This window comes from Acipenser ruthenus, chromosome 5 (genome assembly GCF_902713425.1).
Source record: "Acipenser ruthenus chromosome 5, fAciRut3.2 maternal haplotype, whole genome shotgun sequence".
Lineage (NCBI taxonomy): Eukaryota > Metazoa > Chordata > Actinopteri > Acipenseriformes > Acipenseridae > Acipenser > Acipenser ruthenus.
The window spans coordinates 14,126,335-14,149,679 of NC_081193.1; the positions used below are offsets into that span (position 1 = coordinate 14,126,335).

The 23,345-nt window shown below is 38.7% G+C and overlaps 1 protein-coding gene across 1 annotated transcript in view; it reads right to left on the reverse strand.

Moving 5' to 3' along the window:
* Nucleotides 1–482: 482 nt before the first annotated feature.
* LOC117402735 (potassium channel subfamily K member 3-like) overlaps nt 483–23,345 on the reverse strand; it is a 57,549-nt gene continuing 34,686 nt past the window's right edge. Inside the window, exon 2 of the mRNA XM_034004161.3 lies at nt 483–2,967. Within this exon, the coding sequence (XP_033860052.2) occupies nt 2,093–2,967 (875 nt within the window). The 3' untranslated portion in view covers nt 483–2,092. The remainder of the gene's footprint in view (nt 2,968–23,345) is intronic.

The following is a 23,345-nucleotide window of genomic DNA, read 5'->3' on the forward strand; positions in this document are numbered from 1 at the left end:
CTTCGGTTCATTTGAAGTTTGTTTCTCTTAAAGCTGCTCCCTCCGCTTTCATGAAATTGTTTGGGATATTGCTCTGCTAGTTGCTTAGAACTTAATTTTGCCTCTTTTTTATAGTTCTGTGTGAGTATTCACCTTTATTTGACATTTGCTAACTGCTTTAATTTTCCACTGAAACCAATTCACGCTGAGTGGAAACAAATGTCAGGTTCCGTGATCACTGTGACAAAATCATATCCCTAATTATAGCTATTAAAAAGGTATCACCAAAAAATAAATAAAATCTTGTTCAAACTGCTTTATGAATAGATGATCTCTCTGGTAGTATACATATTAGCACTAAGCAACTTTAAGTTGGACTTATACAAAAATGGACATAGATATAGCTAAGAGTACACACTGTATTAGTATATATTATAAGGATAAGAAAGTAGTGTAACAAAAAACAAATTCAACCCAAACAAAAATGATGAAAATGTACTTTAGTGACTTATTTATTTACATCTTCTATGCACATCTGTTTGTGAAAAATATGTAGTCTACATATGCATCTAAATACATGTTTTGCAATTTAATAACACTAATTATTTGGCATTTGAATCAAACATTTAATCCATATTAAACACATTTAGGCATGTGACACATAGTATGGGATAGATAAGCTAGTTGAGTCATGGAAATAACTAGACAATTGATAGAAAAGGGCAGTATGACCAAAGCAGAAAGATGCAACAATGCTGTGTTTTATTTATCAGAAGAAATTTCAATGTCATTTTCATTTTCTTGAAAAGTGGCAGTCTGGCACAGAAGGATCACTAAGTAATCTAAACCCCTACTGAGGTTTCATTCCCCTCTGCCAATGAGACTGAATTAAAATATATTTTAAATCAATCATTTTTGTTTTCATCAGCAGCAGAGCGAAATTGAAGCAAATTGGAATGGGATTCTGTAACAAATTGCTTCAACCAAGTAACATAATGAGCATTTCCAGGTCTAGATCAATCATGTTCCAAGCTGTTCTGTAAACAGAACCAGTGACAGCCCTAAATGTGTCAGAGACTATCTGTTGTCAGTTTAATCCTTAAAAAAAACCCATAAATTATACATCTGTAAAATAGTTTATTTTATATTTTAACACACAATATTTGTTAGGAAATAGATTGAATTGTTTGATAAAATGCCACTATTCCATTATTGTATTCTACTGTCATTTCAATCCTGAATTCTAAGTAGGATCAATGCCTAAAGGAAGTCTGGCATCCCAAAGTGCTGCTGTGATGCAAAATCAACCTACACTAAATGAGCTAACATGGTGAACTATAAAATTAATCAACACAATATTAAGGTGCATATGCAAAATGAACTAACATTTAACATTCAAGTACTTATTAGAAGAGATGGCGTGTGAATTGGATCGTAAAACACCCAAGCAGAGAAAATGTGTCCACTGTAAAGTTGGGCCGGCCATCACACAAGTAACATGATAAAACTGGGTTAACTTTAAGTGTAAAAATAGGCCCGCTCCTAAATTATCCTATTAATTTCTGAAAATTATAAAGACCTCTCATTCCTATAAATACAGTATATACAAAGCTGTTCTGGTAATCAGTAGTTTATTATCTAGAATTAAACACATGGCTTTAATAGAAAAGAAAACATGCTATGCAACCTAGAAATACATTTTTGTTAAATACATCAGTGTGTTATTGTTTAATACATTTTTTTGCAGAACTGCACAGGACAGATTGCCTTAGGAGGTGTACATTGGTTGCCTGATGTGTCGTAAAGAGCACTAAACAAACTAATTGTTGGACAGCTGGTCTTAACCATAATGTGTGTCCATGTCTATATTCAGGCTATCGGATAGAAACGCTGATGTACTTGACTAGATAGTTCACTTCATAGTGGAAAATGTCCTCTTCTCTTTCAAACCCTCCTCTCAAAAGACATAGGCGGTTCTTGAGATTCTAAAAAAGCATATCTAGAAAGAAAGTAAAAACAGCTTTCAAAGTATTTTTCAAAATGCTGCTAAAATAATAAAGTTGTCCTCGTTGTCCTTTGTGGAAAATTAAAATAAAATAAAGTATTCCAATGGCTACACTGAGCTCCTTCTTTTCATGAATCCCCTGAAAGCGGAGAGGCTGGGAAGCCCGGTAGACACCGAGCTGATGGCAGAGCGCTGCTGCATGTGGCAGACACAGCCGTTGAAGCGCAGTTCGGGGAACCTGCCTGGGGAGTCGTCGCTCTGATCCACGCAGCTGTCTGAGGTGGAAAGATCTCTGGGGATGATCATGGGTATTGAGTACTGCAGCTTCTCCCGGCTCTTGTACCACAGGCAGGAGCACATGGACTGGAAGTGCAGCACCTCAGCATAGACGTTGCAGAAGCCTCGACCGGCGGAGGCTGTCGTGGCCGGGGGGTCGACAGGGCTGCGCATGCTGCTGGCCTGTCCATTGAGGGTAAACAAGGCGCGGTGCTCAGCGTCACGCTTCTCATCCTCTGCATTCATCGTCATAAAGCGGAGCACAACCAGGTTCAGGAAGGCCCCAATGACCGTCAGGCCAGTGAGGATGTAGATGAAGCTGAAAGCCACATACTGGGGGTTGTTCTGTAGTGCTTGGTCCTTCTGCAGGGCCACATAGTCCCCGAAGCCAATGGTGGTGAGCGTGATAAAGCAGTAGTAGTAGGCGTGAAAGAAGCTCCAGTCCTCATAGTGGGAAAAGGCTGCTGCCCCGATGCACAGTGTGCTAATGCAGGAGAAGAAGCCAATGGTCACCATGTTGGCCATGGATACATCAGCCCGCTGCATCTTAAGGCACTTCTTGATGTGGTGCAGGAGGTACTTGACAAAGGTGTTGATCCTCTCACCCAGGCTCTGGAACATCACCAGGGTGAGGGGGATCCCCAGGAGGGCGTAGAACATGCAGAACACCTTCCCTCCGTTTGTGCTGGGGGCTGCATGTCCATACCCTGAGAAAAGAAGAGGAAACGCAGACCATTTAACAATGATGTAAAGACATACAACTTACAATAGAACCCATACACTACTACAAACATTATATATTCAGCTTGCCTTTGTATCTGAAGGTAAAACATGAATAATTTATTCAATGGTGTTTACCAGTATAAATCCACTGAGACACAACATTTCCAGTGATAACCAGTTCCCATTGCTAGGATTAAGGAAATTAAGCAACTAGTGTAGACTTCTAGGTTTAATAGGTTTAAAGGACACAGTTTACAAAATATTTCAGTAAATCTAATGTTATACTGTATGAATAGACTATTGAACTATTTTAATAAATCATAATAGATGCAATGACTGATTATTGTTACGATGTTTTATATATATATATATATATATATATATATATATATATATATATATATATATATATATATATATATATATATATATATGTACTAATGCACAAAAGAAACGCAACACTCAGGTCTAATTGGATTTAATCAAATATTTTAAACATAGATATCAAACAAAATCACAGAAAATGTGAACAAAAATACAGATCAAAGAATCATGATAAGTTTTCTGTATGAAACGTGACACACTGTCAAAATGAAAACATTACAAGGTTTGTATCGGGTAGGACCTCCTTGGGCATTAACACAATCCTGGCAGCATTGATGCATAGACCTGATCAGCCTCCGGATAGACTGCTGTGGGATGTTCCGCCACTCCTCCTGTGCAGCTGCAGCCAGCTGGTGAAGGTTTGCTGGTTGCGGTTGTGTCCTGTGGATGGCAATGGCGATTTGGTCCCACAGATGTTCTATTGGACTCAGGTCAGGAGAAAAGGCTGGCCACGGCAAGACCTTGACATTGTTTTCCTGAAGTTGTGCAATTGTAATCCTAACACTGTGTGGTCTTGCATTGTCCTGCTGGAAAATCGACACTTCCAGATTGGCTTGCAGGAATGGAAAAACTGTTGACTCAAAGACTTTGTCAGTGTATCGCTGAGCAGTAAAATCAATCTGCAACAAAGGCGTTCTTGTGTTAAAGGAGATTCCTCCCTACATCGTCACACTTCCACCGCCCCACCGGTTGGCTTGAACAACACAACAGTCAACATAACCGATGTGGTGACCCTCTGACTTCCAGGATGTGGCCTGTCCCTCATAGAGCCAGTTTCCTGGTTTCTCTGGACTAGTCTGCTGATTGTTGAAGCAGAACATCTCATTCTCTGGGCAACTTCTCTCACAGACAGACCGATGTTGCGTGATGAGGAGAGGGAACCCCTGTCGGTTTACCATCCCCACCCGGAAATCCCCCTTCAGAGTCTCCAGCAAAGTTCAGCCTCTTTGCACAGCCTGGACGTGAACTGGTGCCATCCAATACAGGACTATGAATATCTGCCTTTGCTTTTCTTTCTTGCTTAAGTGGGAACGAGACACAACCAATGTTAATGGGAAAGCTTTGGGCAAATTCAATGGAGTGTATCCACGGCATCTTTCAGTCCAGTTCAAACCCTCAGGGTAGGAGAGGAGCACATAGAATACATGTCCTTTATTGTACTGTACATCATACCCCATTTCAATGTACAAATCAGCTGTACCCAGTATCACACTACACTAATGGATGTATTTTTCTGACAGAACTAAAAGCAAAATGCTGTCAATATGAAATAAACTGCACAGGAAAAAGAGTTGTCACTCAGTCCCAGTGTGTGAAAAGGGAGATTGCAAAGCAGCTTGTCCTATATTTATAAATAACACATTTCATAGGTATTGTGCAACAGCGGTGGTCAATCAACTAGGCCTGTTCCAGTAAGCTCAAAACAAGGTATTTATAGAGGCACTGAAATAAGAGAATTCAGAACCACTCAGCTATCAAAGTTTTAAGATACAAGATGAATGTACAGACTAGGGGCCCTATCCTAGGGTTCCAGGGTAGAAATCTATTACATAGCTTTAGGCCATAGACTACATCATTCCAATCCCTTTATCAGCTGGGTTCAGTGCAGTGGTCTACGCCAGTACTATTGCACCATGTCCAATAAGCTCCCTAGATAATTTAATCAATCCTAGGTATTGGACTCTGTATAGAATATTAAATTAAAATGTATCAAACCTTTATGTTGATGCAATGTCAACATTGATATTTCGTCATACAGCATGTTATATAATTAAGAAAAAGACCAATCATGTCTTTCCTGTTGATTTGCTGTCCAGTAGCTGCGAATTGAGCCTTCATTACGGTGTCCTGTCACAGACATGATTTTGCTTGTCTCTAGACCAGCGTTAGAAAGTATCAATGTTTAAGTAGCTTTTAATGTTATCAGATTAGTTGTAGATTAGAATGTTAAGAGAAAAAGTTGGCATTTATGCACAGATTGATTTCAAATTGAATTCACAGTTAAGCACTTCAACGTTCCAGCGGGCATCTATGCAAAATAGAAGCCCGCTAGATCTTGAAGCTGATTGGCTGTTCGCACTAATAGTTATTAGATTGAGGAAAGTTTCGTGTAACAGGGCATATTAAAGGTAAGTCCCCATTTTTATTTTAGCTAGGTTATCATGTATTAATCATTACACCACATTTATTACAGAAGATCAAAACTACATCTATATCAGTTGTGGTTATTTTTTTTATGAAATTCATATACTGGTAAAAATCATATAGGCATTGTATTAAATTAAATAAATAATGCATCTATAAGAAAGGCTTATTTTACAAGCTAGAAACAAATACATGTAATACAGAAACCCTAACATTTTGAAAAGCCAAACAAAAACCATCAAACTTACAGCCTGCAACGTAATTTATAATAGCGTCAGTAAGTTAATTCACCTCATCTATAAGGAACCAATCATAAATACAAAAAACAGTTTTGTTTTTCCAACACTAGTGTAGACTAGTCCTGTGTCTATCACAATGTCTTTAATTGCAGCTACCTTCTAACCTAGTATTATAAGCTTTAGATGTGTGTTCAAAGCAGCATAGGATCCAGCACTGACAAATTGTAAATCTCAGGAAGGGATTTTTACTCTTGATGCTCAGAAACAGGTTACCAGTTACCGACCACCCCTCCAGTGTTCCAGATTTCACTAACATAAGAGATATGTTCAACTACTGAAGCCTTCAAAAGAGAAGGTGCTTGTTTATATCAGCCATTTCACAACAGCTTTTTAATAAACATAGTCATATTGCTTGCTGTGTATGACCTTAGCCCTCATTTTTGTTCTTGGTAAATAGTTAATTATTTAATTGTTATTAAAAGAAAAAAACATTTTTCGCCTGAGAAAATTGTTAGATTGTGATAAAACTGGTCAGTGCTTTCCAAAAGCTTCAGTTCTCCTAAGAAATGGTGAGTCTGATCTTTTTCATGATCACCCTATTGTGTACTTTAACAGCAAACCGCACTGGTTAATGTCCTTGTCTCTGGAGTAACCATTCCTTGAGCTATTGTCATGGTTTTGTACATCCCTAATAAGGACCCATAAATAATGGTGTAACACAATCCTCAGTTCCATGCTTCAAGACTCAGCTACAATTATTTGCAAGCTAGAACTATTTATAAAGTGAAGGTAATGAAGCAAAGTATTTAACTATTTTTAAAACATTAATAAATATCCATAAATACATGTATTATTATTGAAGGGAAATCTGGCTGTATATAACAAATCATTTTAAATGCATGCAAAATATCCAACTTTTCTAACTGGAAAGATAAACCTCAGCAACATTACATTCTGATTATAAACCTAGCCATAATTCTAACTCAAAACTAATGATAACGTGTCGTTTTTGCACACACACTTGATGGTCGCATTTCTTAATCATTTATGAACTGGATCTACCAACACACAAGTGTGATTTCATTACAGTTTCATAGCTGTTCTTCATATGACACCAGTGTATGACTTAATAGGCCCTGTCATTTACACTATAATACATGCCGATATCCAATTATGCATGTACAGATGAATAACGACATGGTAAATCATGCCTTACTATTGCCATCATCCCTGTTATCCTGACAGCTCACAAATAAAAAGCGACTGTGTACAGTAGTGTAGAGTGCAGCCCAACTTTATCCTTTTTTATGTAGTATTGGGCGCAAACGCTCCTGTGCAGGGCTGAGGGCTGGTGCTTTTACTTGTTTTTAACATTTTTTGTTTTCAACATGTTTTTTTTTAGATGTTCAGTATTGATTGACCAGAATTATTATTTTTTTCAAAATTATAAATTTTGTTTTGTCTTCACCTTCATCGAATATCCCCTTCAACCTTCAACCAGGATGTCATTCTACATTGTTTCGTTCATGCAAAAGACAAGCTGCATCTCTCCCTGTGAAATATCAAATCCTAGCTGGCATTCAATACAATTATTGTGTCACATATATCTCGTCCCCTCCTCTCTCATCTATCCCTGCTGTTTGCCTTCTCCTTAAGAGGATGGTGAAGAGTGCCCCTCCTCCTCCTCCTTCCCATCTCCCCATCACTACTGATATTCTCTTGCATCTAATCTCAATCTTCCATCAAGGCTGTTTTTCTCCTTTTGATGATAGTCATGGAATCCCTTTGTCTGTCTGCCTTCATTCCTGCGACCTCTCTCTAGTCACTGATTCACATTATCTCTTCTTTCTTCATATCTCTAAAAAAGACCATCTCCGCCAGGGTCAATTTGTGTTCCTCTGTAAACTCAGTTCTCCTCTTTGTCTTTATTCTTCCCTATCCTGCTATCTTTCCTGCCACAACTCCTCCAACACTTCTGATTCTCTGTTCATCAATGCTAACAGTGATATCATAATACAAAAAATTGCTTTTCTATCATCTTTCCGCTCTCATTTCTAAAGCTGGTCTGCTCCCTCTATTCTATTCCCCCCATTCCTTTTGCATAGATGCGGCAACCTCAGCAGCTAAAGTTAATGTTAACCAGTTCCTTATCAAAAAAATGGGCTGCTGGTCTTACGTTCATTCTTCACTTCCTGATATTTATGTGGCCGAACGGTATGCCCTGATTGGGGGCCATCTCTCTTCCTCCCAATAAAAGGGGGTTTTCCTCTATGCTGAGTGGGTGAGATTAGTCCTTAATATTTTTTAAAAAAATGTATTTATACTATGCATTGGTGGCGCAGATGCAGGGAGCCAGCGGTCCTCTTTTGGGCTCAAGTGACGATCACTTCTCAACCTTAGGCCCAGCTGAGCTGGCCTCGACCTCCAAGAGGAAGGTTCACTGAGAGCCAGAGGGGACCCCCGGCCAAATCTATTTTATCAATCTCTCTATCACTCCAGGTTCCCCCTGGGGGGCAGCATACATGCTCCCCAGCCTTGGAGGCCGATCGGTTTGGTCTCACCTCTGAGAGGGCGTGTCTCCCTGAGCCAGGGGGCAACCCTGCACTTTTCTCAAATCTATGTTCTCTATTACTCTAACACTATATTCCTTACTAACAACTTGCTTTCACCTATGTCAGTGTTCCTCTCTGGCCTCTTTGCATGTTCATTTAATTTTCTCTTTCAAAATTCCTGCCACAGCGCATGGCTTTGCCTCGGAGGTCTGGCCATGCCGATCTCCCAAAGCGTAGGCATTCCTTGTTAGTTGGGGGAAGTAACGCTTGCTTCCTAGCCTTGGAGGCGATCGGTTCGGTCTCACCTCTGTGAGGGTGGCTCTCCATGAGCCAAGGGGAAAGCATGTCATCTTTCTAAAGTCAAAAGCACATAATTTCTATTTTCAAGTCGTAGGGCTTACTCCTCGCAGCCCTTGCTCCTGTTTTGTGAATTGTAACCATTGGGTGTTAATAAGGGAGCAGACGCAGGGGCTTCTCCAAAACAGACCAGCTCTGCCAGGGTTCATTCATGCACCTCTGTAAACTCAACTCTCCTCTTTGTCCTTATTCCACCTTATCCTGCTATCTTTCCTGTTTTCTTTCCTCAGTTCATCAATACTAACCGTGATATCCTAACCAAAAAAAAAGTTTTTTACTCAGAAGCTAAATAACTACAGCAGAATAAAATGGGGGTCAAACTACTTATTATTGAGCACCCTTGTTTGCGTGCAACATTGCTGGAGAAGCGATGAATGCCACCATCATTATAATCCTATCGAGATACAGCATGTCAGAGGCTGCAACGTCTCTCTGGTTCTGGATAAAAATAACAAGGAAATATGAAGACCACAACTGCAAAAGCAAAAGTATAACTGAAATGAATGAAGATGTTGCCCTCATCCTCTCGTATCTCTCCCATCTGCCTGTGATTTGCAGTTCTGCTCACAGTGACTCTGCTGTCTTATTAAGATAACAATATTTGTTACCCTTCAAGAATCTTTCTGATTCTCACAATCAAACACAGATTAAACCTGGAACAACTAGCATTTTTTAAAAGGGGTGCAATAATAATAATAATAATAATAATAATAATAATAATAATAATAATAATATCCATAAGCTGATATGCATCTGAATGTTTTTAGATAAGGAACGTGCTATAATAAACTCAATGGTAGGATATGAAAAGACACTTGGTATAATGTAATGACAAGAATGTCAATAATGTCAATAGTTTCTAAATTGTATTTCTAAATTTACCACTATTGAGTGTTTGATAGTTATGGATGGTCGGTAGGGAACTGAATGTACTGTAGTTACTTAAAATAAACATTTTAAAAGTAAAAAAAAAAAGTTGCAATTAGTACAGTATTACTAAACACTCATGTTCCCCATGTGTGGGTGGATGGAACGCTTGTAGAATATTATAGCTTCTGAAAGTGACACATATCATCAGCTGCCTTCCATTTTCACCATTTTCCAATAGTGAAGCTCACATATGAGCTGCAAAAATGTCAAATAATCGCATCTTTGATTTTGGCATCTAAACACTGCATTCAACACTGTAAAATCAGTTAACCCTTCCTCACAATAATCAATGCATCTGCCATTACGTGGAATACGTTTTTTCCTCTAATTCCTGTTTTTGCTCCATTCACTATCTATGTTGGGGCATCTGCAGTAAACTTTAAAAACCATAGTAACAACTGTTAGCAGCAAGATCTAAAGATAATCTTCTGCTGGGATTTTATATACAGAACAATGCTATCACTGAGAAGTTAGAGTGGCTTTATAAAGATGTTTCTTCTGTTACCAGAATATCATCTAGTTTGAGCAAGAGATGGAAAACACATAGTCTTGCAACCCCCAAACGGTTTCAATAACTGCACATGTCTAAATGATAACAGTTCCCAAATTACTCTGTTTAAGAACTGAAATACTGTATCAATTCAAAACCCAAATTCTTAGCAGCAACGGCGCTTCATGATTTACCTAGGTTCACTCAAGAGACAATATGCTGTTTGTCAAACAAAGCCAATAAATAACATTGCTCCAAAGTATTGTTTTTAATTGCATTGTTCTCCTTTTTCACAGTAGATCGATGTGCAACTGAACTCTCTCTATTCCCTATATAGTAGTAAACGAAAGGAATTATGCATTAGCTCAAACACAAAAGTCTTTCTTAGATGCTGTTTATTACAATTGGTGCTGTATCTTTTTAGTGAGCCTCCCCTAAGAGGCTGTATTATGATCAGACAGACGTGTATGTGTAAAGTCTTAGGAAAACAGATTATCGTGCTGCTCCTCATACGAAAATGTACTTCGGACAAAAACAAAAATCTCCATTATTTAGAACAATACACATTAAGACAAAACAATTGTGCTGTCCATTTCAAATCCTCCTACTCCCTGATCCATTCACACTATTTTGGGTTACTCAAATTATACTAGTCCTGTCTTTTTGTTAGACCTTTAAAATGGCAGCAGTGTTGACATGTATACATATAAAAGTACAGCACACAAGGCTTTGAAATAATCACTGTACCTTACCATATTTCAACTTAAATACCGCTTTATTTTCTGGAAGCGGTATACCAAGTTTCATTTTGAAATACTGTAAAACCACGTTTTAAAAGATATGTTATGAGTTAATATAACCAATATAACCACATACACGGGCAGGAGAAGTGTAGGTTAATCTAAAGGTGAAACAAAATTAGTGTAAATACAGTAACTGGGGCTTTATTCTGATGGTGAGAGCTGGTAGTTCACGAGTTTTCAAATGGCCATGCTGATTCAAGAGGTGCTGGTTACATAGATTGTTATGCTAGTTCAAAAAAATAAACACAAAAAAAATGAAAAGGTCAGTAGATTGTTGATAACAATGTGATATCAGAATTGATGGCTGTATCAGATGGCTTATTTCACACGGCTTGTATCTGTTGAAAATTACACTGCAATACTATCAACAATATAAACTGTCAATTCAGTAAATGAGAGGTGAACTCTACGTTTCCATGGTTAAAGTAATTTATTGTTCAGTAATGATATTGAACATCCTTTATTTATTTTGTTTTTTTGCTTTTCTGAATAATCTATGACAACTGGAACAATTCAGGAGGTGGCCAAAACTGGCCTTTAATTGCCTCCCTCCTTTGATTTAAAGGTAAATATTTCTGAAGGTTCTACAGCTTGGAAAGCCTTCACTTACCTTCACAGTCCACAACTCCAGAATAAACCTGCAACCTGTCTACATTCTAATGTCACCTACAGAGCAAGTAATGCCCAAGGAGGTGAGTGTTACTGCCTACTTAAGGAAACTGAGTTCTATTCATGCAGTACGTAAAAAAAAAAAAGATTATCTGTCTTTTGTAACTTTTAATATCAGTTCCATTATAATCACCCCCCTTTTTTGTTATGCATCCTGTGGTGCTGAAATATGACCAAAGAACTGCATATCTGATGCAGAGCACTGGACGGTAAGAATAAAAATCTACTAATGTCATTATTTCATTATTCTATTTCTATCACTGAAACAAGAGAGCCGAGTTCAAAGCCTTAAAAGCTGAAGCATAAATTGCTGGCAATAGTCCGTTTCTCTGCAGTAATAAACCATGGGGTAATTGTCAACAACATATGGTGATAAACAGAAAAGAGGTGCAGAGATCCATACACTGTGTACTTTTTTTACTGTCACACATGAAGTACTTGTATTTTGCACATACTTACAGGAACAGAAACATTGAAAAATGACTGCCATGGGATGAAGGTAGTACTTTTAGAACGAGCATATTCCTACTTGTGATATTCTTTCCAACATTAAAGTAGTTAAACACGATGGAACTAATGACAGCCTCTTTCATGCTGAGTGCTACATATTAAATATTGATTAAATGTACATTCACATACAAAATAAATGTCAAGCAGCTGCATAAGCTGAAATGAGAGGGCAATGTGCCCTCCTTTCACATCCAGTTTACAGACAGGCTTAATTGAACTAGAAGGATTTCTTTTTTTTTTTTTTACTTGTGCGGTCACTTTTTTAAGTGATAATTGTCTTCTGTCAAGATCAGTATTTTAAAATCTGGATCCCATGTTATACAGCATCAGTCTGATAAAATGTTCCTTACAGAGAAGCACCAGTGGACAGCATTACAATACCAGTGATTTACCCTGAAGAAACATGAGCAGAGCCATGAGAGGATCACAGTGTTACCAGCAAAGAATCACAATTGAACCGGAACAAATGTGGTTGTTATGGTAGCACATTGGTGTTGGTTAACACAGTGGGTATTGGTTCATACTGTTGTGAAATTACTGGTATGAAAAAGACAAGGGATTAAAGATGGCTATTTTGCCCTGCAAGTGTCAGCAAAAAAGATTTACTTTTCACTCTATAAAACTACCATTGGTATATTTGAAGAAATTACCTTTTGTCACATTCTGTATCGAAACCAAAGTAGAGTAGTGCTTATTTTAAGGTAATGTTTTCTACTTTGCATCTTTATTGTAAAACGGGTACATTAATTTCTTGTAACATCAGTGTCATGCAATCAAATTGTAATAGAAATATCATAACTGTTTTTTCAAACTTTTTTTTTTTTCTGGCTTGACTGTTATTTTAGTTAAATGTTCAGAATAATACAGCAATATTAGTAATGTTATAAAACCTAAGATAAATGTTATTACATAAAAAAAACACATTTAATTGCATTTTAAATAATTGTACTGGTCCAAAAAATTAGATGTGCAGTAGTCAACAGGAAATACATCTTCCATGTTTTCAGTAGCCAGCCATCTCATCTGGATATTATTATTATTATTATTATTATTTATTTCTTAGCAGACGCCCTTATCCAGGGTGACTTACAATTGTTACAAGATATCACATTATTTTAACATACAATTACATTCTTTTTTACACATTATTTTTACATACAATTACCCATTTATTCAGTTGGATTTTTACTGGAGCAATCTAGGTAAAGTACCTTGCTCAAGGGTACAGCAGCAGTGTCACCCACCAGGGATTGAACCCACAACCCTCCAGTCAAGAGTCCAGAGCCCTAACCACTACTCCACACTGCTGCCCCATCAGAAACAATGCAAATAGTTCACTTTACCATGGTATAGTTGAACAATAATTTAGCAGTTGATATAATGCAATGAATGATGATCGTGATTTAAGTATTCTGAAAATTATATCTCAAGCCTAAAATTCTAGGTGATGCAAAACTTTTGGACATAGCTGTATACTGTATTACTTTCTACTCTCATATAACTTCACCACATTTCACTCGGAGGTATGTTATACTAATAAATACCATGTTTATCGCCATTACTAATTTGGAGTCCCCATTAGTTCCACCAACATTCAATTTTGTAAAGCTTGGTTTTGTTTATCCAATTATAACCCAGGGCTTTGTAGGAGATAGACTGTTTAGACATGAAAGCCATTTGAACAATGAGACTGATGGCCCATTGATTGATTATGTCTCCTTTTCAACAACCATGTTCTTGAGTAACCATCTGACATAAGAAAAAGATAAATCCATTGAGTTATAGCTTTGATAAAAAAAAAAAAAAGCAAATCAAGTTCAATAAATCTTTTGACAGGAGGGTATTAGTTGTATATAAAACTGGCTCAAATGCAGTGCAGGGAATTCAGCCAATTTGTATTTAAATACAAACTGATGATAGGAAAGATATTTCGGCAGAATGCATGCCAATTTAGTTTGTAAATTACCCATGTATCCTCAAAGCTGAATCAGACAATGCCATTTAAAAAATAAAATACAATACCAGACAGATACTTATCATCGAGGGAAGTCGTGGTTAGCATAGATTCCCTCTGACTGGTAGCACTGGATTTAGTTGTGTAAATGCTAATGTGATTTTCAAACCCTTTGTCACTTGGGTTATAATTTACATACAATGCTGAATTTATTTTGCCGTTTTTGCACTTATGTTGGGTTTCAAGCAAATAAAAAAAAACTATTTAACGTTTTTAGACTGATCAGGACAAGGGGTCAAAAGTTATAAAGAGTCTGTAGCGCAAACCGTTTTTTAGATTAACGTGGGGGGTGGGGGGTGGGGGGTGATGGGTGAGGGGTGAGGGGACGGGACATCAACCACATTTTTACCTCTCTATAACTTTTGACCTCTTGATCTGATCAGTCTAAAAACTTTTTTGCTTTAAACAACCCTAAGAACCCTGTTTGGTGTAAACCGCAGATGGGTGATTTGTCAAGGAATTCCACTGCTGTCCAATTAAATAAATGTTTGTCTGTTACAGTGGACACATGAAGAATGAGAAAGATAAACACTTCCAAATACCCTGGTGGGAGTACTTTAGTCCACATCTCAAAATCACCAACCACACATTTATTACTGCTTGACAGAGACCCAGGACTGAATGACAGAGTCTGTTCTGGCCAGGATTCATGTCTTATGTACAGTATATCAAGAGTATCCTATGAGCTTAAATTCAATAATATTTATAGTAGACAGTCATAAAAGTGTGTTTGTTATCAAGGAGTAAAGGTTCAGTGCACTAACACATTCAGGACCCATAACTAGCCTTTGCACGAACAGCCTTCCTTACTACATTCAAATCATGTGGCAATACGACCTTTCAACTCTGCTGGCCCCGCCTACTCTCTGTCTATATAAATGTAAAGTAGGTAGCACTGGCAGAGTAGCAATAGTTCAATTCCATATTTCATATTTTGTTTGTGAAGAAGACACAAGACTGGAATATTTCCACTTCAGTGGGAAAAAAAACTGAACATGCACTATATACAGATCCATAAATATTACCTGTATTCTATGAAGCAAGTAAACATTTACTCTTGATGCTAAAGTCCCTTGACTGGTACATATCATCACTAACATCACTGAAACCAGAAGAAAAAAAAAACAGAAATCGCCTTGATATAATTATGGAATATTAAATGGAGCAACAGTTTTGTTTTTTCAAGTTCCATTTTTCATCCCACTCAGCAAAGCCATAAAAAATGTCACCGTAAAACATATCAAAGCAAATGTACAGTATAATATATACAAATTATATTGATCTCATTCTAAGTTATTATTATTATTATTATTATTATTATTATTATTATTATTATTATTATTATTATTAGCACCACTCCAGATAAACTGCATAAAGGGTGTTTTACGCATTGAAAAAATATGAATTACGCATGCTATTTAAATTTAATGCGTAACCAATACGTAAAGAAAGTTTGCTGCACAGCTTGAGTTTGCATGATATCAAGGGCAGGATTTTCAAAAGTTTGTGAATGATAACTCCAGTGTTAATCAAGAAATCGGTATGTAGCACTGACTGTGGCATTTCAAGCGGCTGTTGTGCCTATTTCGTTATTAAATAATCGTCCTAATGTGATTTACGAAATTATGTTGATTTATGAAATAATGTTAATGTCTAAACGAGCAGGGCTTCTTGCGACTATTTCTTTTGTTTGCATGGGAATTTAAAAGCAAATCTGTGTTAATTGTCATCATTTATCAGAAGTTAATTTGCACTAGGAAAAAGAGGGTTTTAATTCACAAAAGAGTATATAACTCTTGAAACAGACAGGCCGTGTCTGTGACGTCGTCGATACAGAGTGTACAGGACCAAGGTTAATTTCTTACAGACTACCTCGATAATTCAATATTTGTAGTTATGAAAATATTTTAGCCTTTTCTATACTTGTCATTATAAATTAGATTTATTCACTTACTTTAACCATTTGTAACCTAACGGAATGTTTGTTGTATTGCTAATATTATATACTGTTATTTGCACCCAGTGATTATGTTACCACCAAGAAATTATCAATGCAACTGTAGCCTATTTGAATTCTGCACAGGTACATATATGACAGCTGACATCTACTGTAGATTTTATTTGAATTATACAACTGAAATCTTGGTATAGAAAACAGCATATTATATATTACAATAAAGTTTCCTTAGGTGATTGCAGATTTGCAATGCATCCTTGGCTTTTTGTGTCTTATCCACACAAGAACGAAGAACAGATGTCAAGGACACACAGCGATGCACTAGGAATGTGATCGAAATCATTGACATGGATTTTGCCTAAACATATTTCGTAATGTTGCCCTTCCCCCACACTTTATGTACAATGTACAGTTTCACCTTCACACGTTTGCATGCATATAAAATGTTCTTATAATACTTTAAGTGTTTGGTGCCTACTTATTTAAGTTATGTTAATAAATGTACATTCTGCATGACAAAATACACAATTTTAAATTAAGTTTACAAATTATACACAAAATGTATATTCCCATTATTTTGTATTTCCATTTCCAGTACAGTATGACACGTGGCATTCAGGTGTTTTCTTCTATGTGAACTAGAGCACACATTCACTGTATTTTGCATTTTTATGGATTTTTTTTTTATTGTCATCATTTGGTTGAAATAAACATTTGGTTAGCAATGCTGTGTGCATATGTCTCTGTTAGTTGCTGCATAATAATAATAATAATAATAATAATAATAATAATAATAATAATAATAATAATAATAAAATATGTACCTGTATGTTAACAGACTATTTGCATTCTTTTTAATAGTGACAAAATGATTGCATCTTTATTAAAGAAAAATAAAATAAAAAAAACACATCAATTATTTTTAAACTAGCAGAAACTTGGAGCTCCGGTGACAACGATGACAACAATGCAGAACAAAGCCACATTAAAGACACTCAAGCCTGTCAACAAAAATCGAAATAATGGATATATGGACACATTAATCATTTCTGACAATGTGAAATCATTCACCGTCAATGACATCAAATTTTGAGTTGCCTCAAATAAACTCAGCACAGTCTTATGTAGACACAGATTTCATCAAGGATTCTGTAAAACAGAAGATGAAAATGAAGTCTGTGGATTGTGATTGCTGTTTGTTATAAATAGAACAAAAGAAAAATAATACAATGTCACAACTTATAACAATTCTGGAGACAAATATGAAACAACTGATTGATGTAATGCACAGTTTTAAAGATGATATAAGATGAATCAGAAATAATTGTGTCTGCCTCTGCAATAGTATTGATAAGTTGACCAGTGCATATTTATCACAATATACTGGTTGTGCACAGTCAGACAAAGTAGTAAGTGTCCCACTAGAACTCAAGGCAGGTGAGATTATGAGAGGCACTTCAAGGCCCAGTTATGTGTCCGAGGAGTGCTTAAAATTGCTGAAAGTGTGAGACCAAAGAAACCAATAACAAAAAATATAATATAATTGTATCCTATTTTCTGAAGGTCAGAAAGACTGCTGCGGGGTTTCTAGGTATGAGTATATCTCCGGTCCTTCTAGTGTTAAATCAAACAAGAGATGAGTAAAAAAGCATTAAGACTACCTTTTTTCAAAAAGTGAGCTAATGGGTAATTAGTGTGAAAAATGTGTTTAGTGAATACTGGGGTTTTTTTGTGCAATCAAAAAATGGGCAATGTGGAGTGCTCATGTCATAAACAAAAATGCTAATAACATTAGTGAATAATAAAGTTGGGCACTAATGACGTTGTTTGTTCAAAATTTTCATTAACACCTGGGCTAATGCTTAGTGTCTAAATTGGAGAGTAAATTACTCAATGGCCCAAAACATTATCTGAAGTGCTGATTATTCGCGTTAGTATCATCCGTTAGTATTCGTAAGATCACCATAGGGACTAATATGGCAGTCTTCCACCCACCACAGTGCAGGCTTTTTTTTTAATGATTCCCAGGACAATATCAAAAACAACCACAGAGGCATTAAAACAATGACCTAATGTTTAATACAATATCATTATTAATATCACGGAGTTGCCTTATCGCAATGTACTGTACAATTGCAACTTCTGTATTAAGACTTTCCTGTTATTTTACAGACCAAAGCAGTAGCCTGGGACAGTGATCATCAGTTTACTGATGTATCATTAGCATGAATTCTTTATTGGGAAACAGCATGTGACAGGGATGGCTGTAGGGGTGACGTTAGACCAGAAACAGAAACCACAACACACAAGTTACTGCGGGGCGAAACTGAGACGCAATGGCGCTCTGTCCTTTATTAAATAAAAAGGTTTTACAAAAAGAAAAGACTTTTCAAAATAAACGGCACATTGGCCAAACAAACAAACAAACAAGCAAACAATAACAAGTATTGTGCTGGTTTAAAAGCCAGCACGCGTAGCAATTCTTATTTCTAGTTTTTCTTTTTCTCTCCTCTCCACTTCCGTTCTCCACTCACGAACACTCAACTCTGTGCAGCCAAAGCTGCAAGTCTTTATAGTCGTGACCGAGCTAATTATCTTATTATCCCTCTGTCATATTTGCATGGGTTTAGTAATCTGTGTGACTGTCAACCAGTTTAAACAATCAGTAGCTGACAGTCACGCATTCTCACAAAGTAATTTAAAACAGGAAACAATAATCATAATAATCACAAATTATAATATACACAGGTACATTATACACTTTTCATAAAGTGTATAATGTTTTCATTATTAAATACTGCTGTAATTTTTTAAGCAGTGCGTGACTGTGGCAAAGATTTATTTTGAACACGTTTGACAGGCGTATTAGAAAAGGGTCCTTTATCTCTTCCCAGCAAATAACAATGACAAGTCAATAAATCTTCCAGCGCAAATAAACTGTCCTTCTCTGATCTTGTTTGTAGTCACTATTTATAATGAGATGGACTCCTGAACGTTAATCGAACCCAGGTGAAAGAAAATGGAGTTACAATTACTAGAGTATGTCGTTAATCTGAAGTCTATTTAAATTTACCAGGTGCTTCATGCTTTATGCCAACACACCATTCTCCTTTCCTGAGGGATTAGCCCCTTCTGGCCTTTCCTCTTTGCTCTCTGGGTGGCTATCCACTCCTAATTAGGTTGACCACCAAACCAAACCACTTGTGATCTGATTTAGATTCTATCACAGGCCTCCCAAGAGTGAAAGGCTAGTGCATTAACCCTCCAGTCTGATCTAGATTCTATCACAGGCCTCCCAAGAGTGAAAGGCTACTGCATTAACCCTCCAGCCTGAGCTGATTTGTTGACTGTCAGGAGTGTCTTTATGACTTGCTACCAACAGGGCAACAGTATGTGAAGAAAGGATTATATCTGACAGAGTGAAAAGCAAGCGCTTTAATCATAGAGTGAATGGTCAAACCAAAATCTTCCTATATTATCATTCCAGTAAGCAGGCACATTTCCCCCACATCACCATTCCTGGAAGTGACATTCATCAGCCCAGCAAGGAGACAGCATGACACTGGCTGCAGAGCAACTGGGTATTGTGAGTCAACAAGCAATGAGTTCCTCCTTACAAAGGTACATGTCTCTATTCATGTTGCAATCTTATTGTAATGGACACTGGAATTGCTTCTCATCTCTTTTAAATTGTCTTTGGAGGCACACTATTAGACAGAATCCACTGAAGCACTGCTTAAAAAGTAAATAGCCTTTTTGTTTTGAATCAATCTGCGTAAATATTGAGTTTTGTTTACAGGGGTTTACATAATAGAGGACATTTGACATGTGCAGAAAAAAAAATGCATAGAAGTGGAGAAAAAAACTGCAGCTGATGAAAATCAGGGATAAAATTCCTTCGATAGAATTGTCTGGTGGCGAATGTAAATTCAATTAATATCTGAGGATGTTTTAAATCAAGCTTCATGATTTGAAATATTTCACATAAAACAGGGCATTGGTTAAATTTATGACCAATGATGCCATCCGTTGTAAAGTATGCAAGCTTACAATTGATCTTGTTTTTAATATGACTCCTTTGAAACCAGCACTCCCCTTGGAATTCCTAGTGCTTTCCTATTCTCTAAGACTGGATTCCTGAACGACCTCCCATACAGTACCCTGTGTGCTGCATAATGATTTCCCAAGTTGTTAATATTCTGGCTACATGTTCATTGTGCAAACTATTCATCATGCAAATGTAAGCTTAAAATCCTACTGGCCTTCTATGTAACCCAACAGTTTTGAAAGCTAAATACTATCTACCTGGTAACAAGGTTTCCATGGTATTTAAATTCTCCCATGTTAGTCTTATCTGACTCAAACATTCATGCTATTGCACTGTTTCGACACTAAATTGCTCTCAAGTGTCACAGAACATTTTTATCCTAATTTGACCAAAATGTTAGTAAAAGAGCAACCAGTTTATAACTTGTTTGTTGTATCCAAGTAACAAGCAGATCAAAGACATAACTATTTAAAAGAAAAAGCTAACTTCCTATCTGATATTATGAATCTCAGCAATCATCAGATGAAAGTGATTTACACTGTGCTTTTCAGAAAGTGAGGATGTGCAAGGATTCAGTGCCATAGGAATAAAATGTCATTAATAATAATAATAATAATAATAATAATAATAATAATAATATGTAACACAATTTTTGTTCCTGGATAGTAAGTGTTATTTCCTAATTGCTTATGCCTCAAAAGTATAGAAAATGGCTATTATTCCCCACAAATGTTGCTTTTGTGACCAGGACAGTGATATTTTGAAAATTATCTATTTCCAATAAGAAAACAGGCGAATTTGTGTCTTTTCGTTCACATAAAGTCAGAAAAAAACAACATATGAATCCAAATTAACATGTATTTATACTAAAGTAATACAAAAATGTATAATCGTAAATCGAGATTTACGATTATACTGTAAATCACTTTCACGAATCAGCCCCCAAATGTAGTCTCCCATCATGTTCTCGTTATACTGTCCTTGGTAGCGGCGTTCAAAGTCCAGTATATCCTGGTGGAAGCGCTCGCCTTGCTCCTCCGAGTACGCTCCCATGTTCTCCTTGAATTTATCAAGATGAGCATCAAGGATATGGACTTTGAGGGACATCCTACAGCCCATTGTGCCGTAGTTCTTCACCAGAGTCTCAACCAGCTCCACATAGTTTTCGGCCTTGTGATTGCCCAGGAAGCCCCGAACCACTGCGACAAAGCTGTTCCAAGCCGCTTTCTCCTTACTAGTGAGCTTCTTGGGGAATTCATTGCACTCCAGGATCTTCTTTATCTGCGGTCCGACGAAGACACCGGCTTTGACCTTTGCCTCAGACAGCTTAGGGAAGAAGTCTTGAAGGTACTTGAAGGCTGCCGACTCCTTATCTAGAGCTCTGACAAATTGTTTCATAAGGCCCAATTTGATGTGCAGTGGTGGCATCAGCACCTTCCGGGGGTCCACCAGTGGCTCCCACTTGACGTTGTTCCTCCCCACAGAGAACTCGGTCCGCTGTGGCCAGTCCCGCCTGTGGTAGTGCGCCTTGGTGTCCCTGCTGTCCCAAAGGCAAAGATAGCAGGGAAACTTGGTAAAACCGCCTTGGAGACTGTGGCAGTCTGGCTCGCAGTGGTGATGTGGATGACGTCACGGACCAGGAAGTAACTCAAACCAAAACAGTGGATGGGCGGTTGAAGCTGAGTGCTGGTGCACTCAGCGTATTTAATAAACAAAACAAAAACAAAAGATTTAACAAAACACCAAACCAAAGGGCACGAGGGCCGAACGAATAAACAAACAAGTAAGTTTCGTGCTGGATACTCCAGCACGTTTTAGCAATTGTTTTCTTCCTCTCTCTCTCCCGTTCTCCACTCTCGAACACTCCACACCCCGAGTGCATAGTGCTGCTGGTTTATATACTCTGGCCGAGGGATTTAACTAGTTGGTAATTATCTTATTATCCCCCGGCCAGAGTCTGCACGTGTTTGGTAAGGATGCATGACTGTCAGCTATTTAAGTAATCAGTAGCTGATCAGCCATGCATCCTCACGGGGTTTTTAAATATAACAATAAAAGACGCGGCGCTTTTACCCGCGCCGCAAACAAAAATACAAATAATAATAAATAGGGGCGGGACACTCCGCCACACATGCCCCCCCTTGTGCGCAGCACACATGGCCTTTTCGGCCACCTCCCCCCTTAGTCCCCAAAGTCCCGGTTAGCAGTCCCGGCGCAGGAACAGGGGCAGCAGCGGACCAAAGGTGGCGGCCACGGTGGGATGTCCTCCTCCCACCCAAACAGCCGTAGCGTTCCAATGGCCCGCGCACCGGCCGGCTCCTCTGGCCAAAAAAATTTTGGGGGTGGTCTCCAGACCTGCCCCCCCTTCTTCATGGCCGGCCACCCTTTCTCCTGCAGCGAAATTGCTGCGGGGGAAGCTGGTCTCCTGACCTCCCCCCCCTTCTTCATGGCTGGCAGCTGCCCTTCATGGGGCTCCAGCCACAGTATTTCCTGCCGCGAAAGTGCGGCTGGGGGAGCTGGTCTCCTGACCTCCCCCCTCCTCTTCACGGCCAGCAGTTCCCCTCCGTGGGGCTCTGACCACATGATCTCCGGCCGCGAAAGTGCGGCTGGGGGAGCTGGTCTCCTGACCTTCCCCTTCCTCTTCATGGCCAGCAGTTCCCCTCCGTGGGGCTCTGACCACCCAAACTCCTGCCGCGAAAGTGCGGCTGGGGGAGCTGGTCTCCTGACCTCCCCCCTCCTCTTCACGGCCAGCAGTTCCCCTCCGTGGGGCTCTGACCACAGTGTAGTGACCCCAGGCGAAGCAGGATCCCTGGCGACCCCAGGCGACGGCAGCAGCAGCGGACCCTCGGAAGGCGACGGCAGCAGCAGCGGACCCTCGGAAGGCGACGGCAGCAGCAGCGGACCCTCGGAAGGCGACGGCAGCAGCAGCGGACCCTCGGAAGGCGACGGCAGCAGCAGCGGACCCTCGGAAGGCGACGGCAGCCGCAGCGGACCCTCGGGAGGCGAACTCGGGAGGGGAGCCCCTGGCCATGGAGGCGGCAGCGGGAGCTCCACTTCTCCCTCGTACCCTGTGTCCTGTAGAGAACAAAAGGCAGCCCCAGGCGATGCAGAACAGCCATCCCCAGGCAATGGCGATGGTGGGAGGGGAAAGCAGTCCTCCCACAGCGGCTGAGACGGAACCAGCAGGTATTCACCCTCTGCTGGTGGAGCTGGGAGTGGCAAGCAGTCCTCCCACGGCGGCTGAGGCGGAACCAGCAGGTATTC